This window comes from Pelophylax lessonae (genome assembly GCF_965119305.1).
Source record: "Pelophylax lessonae genome assembly, chromosome: 7".
Lineage (NCBI taxonomy): Eukaryota > Metazoa > Chordata > Amphibia > Anura > Ranidae > Pelophylax > Pelophylax lessonae.
Window position 1 is genome coordinate 201,712,179 of NC_138774.1, and position 6,953 is coordinate 201,719,131.

The 6,953-nt window shown below is 43.4% G+C and overlaps 1 protein-coding gene across 1 annotated transcript; it reads right to left on the bottom strand.

Annotated features, from left to right (window-relative positions):
• Positions 1–3,996: 3,996 nt before the first annotated feature.
• On the bottom strand, positions 3,997–4,791 carry LOC309559824 (olfactory receptor 1f45-like; the record flags this gene model as incomplete). Its single annotated transcript, XM_082263257.1, has 1 exon — positions 3,997–4,791. The coding sequence occupies one exon, from the start codon at positions 4,789–4,791 to the stop codon at positions 3,997–3,999; it is 795 nt and encodes a 264-aa protein (XP_082119383.1).
• Positions 4,792–6,953: the final 2,162 nt, after the last annotated feature.

Here is a 6,953-nt window from a genome sequence, read left to right on the forward strand (position 1 = left end):
CTGGTCGGACAAGCAGAGGACCAACCCAGCCAAACCCGAAGTAAAGGAGTACACAGCCTGAAGGTGCGCCCCCACCCAATTTCAGGGTGGGGGGACGTTTTCACCGGTATTCAGGACATTAGATCGAGCATCAACCACTACTACCGGTGCGATTCTTCCCTTCCAACATTTAAGTACAGGAAGCGGTAGTTACCGTTCCCTGTATAGATCTTTTCCTTTACCTTTTCCTAAGATTAGTCCCGATACCTCACAGGAATCGGATCTGATTGACCAGATAGGCCAAGTAGCCTCTAGTCGGGTGACTTCGGTCCCTGAGGTTCAACCAGAAAAGATCACCTTGCCTGATAACTATCAGGTATCTGATAAATGTGTGGGAACAGAAAACGACCAGACTTTCTCGGATGGTCGGGGCCAGATACCTCTAGGGACGCCTGGTTCAGATCCAATCAGCGCCAGTGGTCCTAGAAATTCTAGGCTGGCCTCTTCAAGCCGGCCTGGCCGACTTGGACAGGTTAGTCGCAGACGTTCCGTGGGAACTTCGTCTCAGGGAGTGTCTGTAGTCTCAAGGACCTATTTACCTTCGTGCTTTACAGTCGCTGGTTTTAATGGCCTGGCCATTGAGACCCAAGTACTGAAGGACAGAGGTTTGTCTACTTCTGTCATTCCTACCCTTATTAAAGCAAGGAAAGCGACTTCCAGCAAAGTCTATTATCACACATGGAAGACTTATATTGCGTGGTGCGAATCTTTAGGATTTCCTCCACGTACCTATTCGGTGTCTCGAATATTGGCCTTTTTGCAACAAGGGGTTGAGCAGAAGCTAGCCTTGAGCACCATCAAGGGTCAAGTTTCAGCATTAGCAATCTTCTTTCAGAAACCTTTAGCTACCAAATCCTTGGTGCGGAATTTCATCCAGGGGGTGCGGCACCTGGCTCCTCCAGTCCGCGCGCCCTTACCGCCCTGGGATCTTAATTTGGTTTTGTCGGTTCTACAGAAACCTCCCTTTGAAAACATCAGGGAGATTCCCTTGCTTACTTTATCCCAGAAGGTGGTCTTCTTGGTGGCTATTACTTCTGCTCGCAGGGTGTCAGAACTGGCTGCATTATCATGCCAGTCCCCATACCTAGTGATTCATAGGGATAAGGTAGTACTTCATCCTAAGCCATCTTTTCTTCCTAAGGTGGTTTCAGATTTTCATCTGAATGAAGATATTGTACTACCTTCCTTGTGTCCTCAGCCCAAGCATCATCGGGAACATGCGTTGCATTCCTTGGATGTGGTTCGGGCAATCAGGGTATACCTGAAAGCTACGGAATCATTCCGTAAGACGGATTCACTTTTTGTGATCACGGATGGCCCCAGAAAGGGTTTGCCTGCATCTGCCGCGACCATTGCCAAATGGATTAGACAAACGGTGGTACAGGCTTATTCTATTAAGGGTCAGAGTCCTCCGTTCCCTGTTAGGGCGCACTCCACTCGAGCGCTCAGTACTTCCTGGGCCTTTCGCCATCAGGCGTCAGTGGTCCAGGTATGTAAGGCGGCCACTTGGTCGTCGGTACATACCTTTACTAAATTCTATAAAATTGATGTGACGGCATCGGCGGGTGCCTCATTTGGCCGCAAGGTTTTGCAGGCCGCAATTTGAGGAGACCGGTGGTCTACCTCGAGGGTTTTTTTCTGTTTGAAAAATTTTTTTGTTGAGTCTCATCATTAAGGATGAGCATTGCAAACTTCTAGTTGGCACCGGTTGGGCCTTCTAGATTGGGATTTGATTTCCATTTTCCCACCCCTCAGTTGTGATACTGCTCTGGGACGTCCCGAAGGTGGTGTATCACCGAGGACTACGTCTGTCGATGAGCGCTAGAGAAAAATGGATTTTTGTAAAATCTTACCGTAAAATCCTTTTCTCTTAGCTCATCGACAGACGTAGTCCCCGCCCCTCTGTTTTGGAGTTGGGTTGGGTTAAATTCTCTAAGCACTGCTTTTTCACATAACTGATTTGCTGAGGCAGAGAGAGAGAGGATATACCCTCTGGGACTGCCCCTAGGGTGTGGCCAGAGCTTTTTAATTTCCTGTCTAGTCCTGCTCCTGCGGAGGTAACATAACCCGAAGGTGGTGTATCACCGAGGACTACGTCTGTCGATGAGCTAAGAGAAAAGGATTTTACGGTAAGATTTTACAAAAATCCATTTATTGCGATTTTCTTTTTTTTTTTTTTACCAAAAATATGTAGCAGAAAACAAATTGGCCTAAAATGATAAAAAATTTAGATTTTTACATTTTTTGGGGGGGAATTTCATATAAAAAATGTGAAAAATATTATTTTTTCAAAATTGTCGCTTTTTTTTGTTTATAGCACAAAAAGTAAAAATCGCATTGGTGACCAAAAGAAAGCTCCGTTTGTGGGAAAAAAGGACGTAAATTTCGTTTGGGTACGGTGTTGCATGACCGCGCAATTGTCAGTTAAAGTCACACAGTGCCGAATTGCAAAAAGTGGCCCAGACGTAAGACAGCAAAATCCTCCGGTGGTTAAGGATAGTTTACAGACGGGTATGGTGCCAGCTGATTGGAAAAAAGCCAACGTGGTACCAATATTTAAAAAAAGGGGCCGAGATATATCCCGGGTAACTATAGGCCGGTTAGCCTAACATCAGTAGTCTGGAGGGGATAAGACTTTAGTACTGAAAACGGTATTAGTAGTAATCAGCATGGATTTGTGAAAAATCGTTCTTGCCAAACCAATATATCAACCTTCTATAATGAAGTGAGCTGCCACTTAGATAAAGGTAAGTCTAAGGATGTGGTGTATCTGGACTTTGCAAAGGCCTTTGACACCGTTCCCCACAAACGCTCACTGTTCAAACTAAGGAAGGTAGGTATGGAGCATAAGGTGAGTATCTGGATAGAGAACTGGCTCCAGGAGAGAGTGCAAAGGGTGGTGATTAATGGGGAATACTCGGATTGGGCGGGTGTGGAAAGTGGGGTCCCCCAGGGTTCGGTCCTGGGACCAATCCTGTTTAATTTATTCATAAATGATCTAGAGGAGGGGATATCTAGTACAATCTCAGTATTTGCGGATGATACTAAACTAAGCATGCCCATATCTTCTATGCAGGATGTGGAAACCTTACAAGCGGACCTGAACAAAATAATGGGGTGGGCAACTACATGGCAGATGAGGTTTAATGTTGAAAAATGTAAAGTAATGCACTTGGGTGCTAAAAACCAGAAAGCAAGCTACTCACTAGGGGGGGGAACCTCTGGGTGAATCTAAGATGGAAAAGGACCTGGGGGTACTGGTAGACAACAGGCTTGGCAGTGGCATGCAATGCCAAGCCGCTGCAAGCAAAGCCAACAGAATACTGGGATGTATAAAAAAGGGGATTCACTCCAGAAATAAAGAGATTATTCTCCTCTACAAGACTCTGGTCCGTCCACATCTGGAGTATGCTGTCCAGTTCTGGGCACCGGTCCTCAGGAAGGATGTGCTGGAACTGGAAAGAGTCCAGAGAAGGGCAACAAAAATAATTAGGGGAATGGAGGGCATCGGCTATGAGGAAAGACTAAAAGGACTGAACTTATTCTCTCTGGAGAAGAGACGATTAAGGGGGGATATGATATCAATGTACAAATACTGCACTGGCGACCCTAGCATAAGGAACAAACTTTTCAGAGAAAGGGAATAAAATAAGACACATGGCCACTCACTAAATCTAGAGGAAAAACGGTTTAACCTTAAACTACGTAAGGGGTTCTTCACTGTCAGAGCAGTAAGGATGTGGAATTCTCTTCCACAGGCAGTGGTGTCAGCGGGGAGCGTCGTTAGTTTCAAAAAACTATTAGATGGGCACCTTAAAGACCACAACATACAGGGGTATACAGTGTACGGTTAGCAGAAAACACTCACACACATCATAGGTTGAACTGGATGGATTGATGTATTTTTTCAACCTCACAAACTATGTGACAATGATCTGTAGGACTGCTATAAATACACTATAAGAATTTTTTTTTACGTGTATCTTTCACATCCGTCCCAAACATCTGACGAAAGATCTTATTCACAGCAATCTTAATTTGCTGGTTCCTCAAACTATATATAAAAGGATTTAGGAGAGGAGTAAGAACTGAGTATACCACTGTTACTGATCTATTTTCCTCTAATGAATCTGAGGAAGATGGACGGAAATAAGTAAAGAAGATTGTTCCAAAGAAAAGTCCAACAGAAGTGAGGTGGGAGGAACATGTGGAAAATGCTTGGTACTTTCCTATGGATGACTGTATTTTCAAGATGGTATTGAGAATCCTACAGTAGGAGATAACTACAAACACAAAGGGACTCATGGTTACAAATGAGCCTTCAGTGAACACCAAAAGGTCGTACTGTGATGTGTCAGAGCAGGAGAGCGCCAGCAAGGGGGGAAGGTCACAAAAATACTCATGGATTTTGTTTGGACCACAAAAGTTCATTGAAGAAACAATGGATATATGTATCAGAGAATGTAAAGATGTAAATACCCATGAAAAGACTATCAGAGCCAAACACATTGTCCTGTGCATGATGGATAAGTACCGTAGAGGGTTGTTGATGGCAACTAGCCGGTCATAAGCCATAATTGCCAGGACAAAACACTCCATGCTCGCTGTACAAAAGAGAAAGAATAACTGGCTCATACATCCTTCGAAGGAAATGGATTTCCGATCCCAGAGAAGATTGGTCAACATAAGAGGAGCTGTTACTGAGCTAAAACAAATGTCGACAAAAGAAAGATTTCCTAAAAAGAAATACATCGGGTTGTGCAGCTCATTGCTCTTGACAATCACAGCTACTATGAGAGTATTACCCAAGAGTGTTACTAGATACATTATAAAGAAAAGAGCAAAGAATGGCATTTTCTGATCTTGATTATGGGACAGGCCCAGGAGGAAGAACTCTGTGACTCTTGACTCATTGCTCCTGTTCATTGTGAGTTTACAGCTGAAAATACCAAAAAATGTATTTTGTATTTGGCATATCCAATAATCTATTCTTAATTCATGCAAATCGCCAGTACTAATTGGAAAACAAATAGCTATTTCTCATTCATTATAACTTTCATTCATTATAACTTCCACAAATGTGTAGTCAGAATACTATTAAATCAACACCCCATGCTCCAACCTCTGCTACACAATGCTTTATTAAGGGATATTTCCAGATTACACTTTTGTTATGTATGACCCTGTCAACATTAAGGCTTCATGTACACGGGACGCTGGAAATGGCCGTTTAGGAGCAGTTGGGCGTTTTTTTCAGAAGCCCCTGAACCCATCTACATGTTATCTTATCTGTCCATGTACACCAGGTCGTTTACAGTCATTTGCAGGCAGTTGCGTTCAGGGACTGTTTTTAGAACGCAATTATTTGCGTTCGAACGTGTGTTTCCCAGCGTTTCAAACGCGTCCGAACGTGATGACCCGCGTTTAGCGTTCACGTTTTTCCATTTTAAAGGGGAATAATTTTTTTGACCTCTAGGAACGCTTCTAAGCGCAAACGCCCGCTAACGCCGCTAAACGTGGGTACAAACGCGACTGAACGGACGTTTCAAGCGTCCTAAAAATTCCAGCATTCAAAGGGATTTTTAACAACGTCCCGTGTACATGGAGCCTAAAACTTGTAGCAATAGAACATTTAGCCTAATGGGTTTCTTAGTGTTTTATAACAAAGCTATATTCATACAGTCTAGTATTGTGGGACCATTAAACACTTATTACTTTCCAATTTTGAATTGCTGTGATGGCAATTTAAAGTGTTTGTAAAAGAAAGAGTAAAAAAAAAAGAAGATAAACATATTTACGAGCTCTGTGCAATAGTTTTGCACAAAGCAGCCCTGATCTTCTTTTTGGGCCCCCCCTCAGCAGTCCTGGCTCCTTCCCCTTGCTATGGGGGCACTGGAGCAGGCTCACTCCCGAGCTGTGTCCATTTATTCAAAAAATGTGGCTGGGCCTCACTCTCTCCTCATTGGCTCCCTGGCAGTGATTGACAGATAGACATCCAGCCACAATATTACTTGTACAGCTAAGGAAGGGGTATAACTGCCAAAGCTTTCTAGTATGCCCATACCAAAGGAATTTTGGCTGTTCACTAAGAAACAGACAAAAAAGCTTAGTAAACCAGACACGCTTGCATAATTTGATTGTATTATAGATTTTTTATTTTACAATAGGGAAAATGATTTGATCCCCTGCAGATTTTGTAAGTTTGCCCACTTACAAGAAAATGAAGGGTCTATCATTTTTATCATAGGTGTATTTTAAATGATAGAAACAAAATATCAACCAAAAATCCAGAAAAAAAAAACATGATACAGATGTTATAAATTGAGATGCAGTTCAGTGAATAAAATAAGTATCACTTTAGTACTTGGAGAAACCCTTTATTGGCAAGCACAGAGGTAAGACGTTTCTTGTAGTTAGGTACCAGGTTTGCACACATCTCAGGAAGGATTTTGGTCCACTCTTCTTTACAGATCTCTAAATCCTTATGACTTTTTGACTTGCTTGGCAGCTGGAAGTTTCAGCTCCCTCCATAAATTTTCTATAGGGCTAGCCCACGAGCCTGTAGCTCATTCCCTGCCTAGCCAGTGCGTGTGACAGGCGGCTCCGATGTCCGCCGGCCACTCGCAATCTCCCACAGGAGAGGGAGAAAGACAGACGGCTGATGTAAACAAAGCCCTCTGTCATTCTCCCTGAAGTAATGACAGAGGCTATGCGATCCGGCTATGTAGGATCGTATGTCTCTGTGATTACATCACTAGCCACGCCCACTAACAGAATCACGTCCCTAGGGACACACTTAACCCCTTGATCACCAATAAAGTTAACCCCTTCCCTGCCAGTGTCATTTTTACAGTAACCGTGCATATTTTTAGCACTGATTACTATAGTAATGTCCCTGGTACCCCCAAAAATGT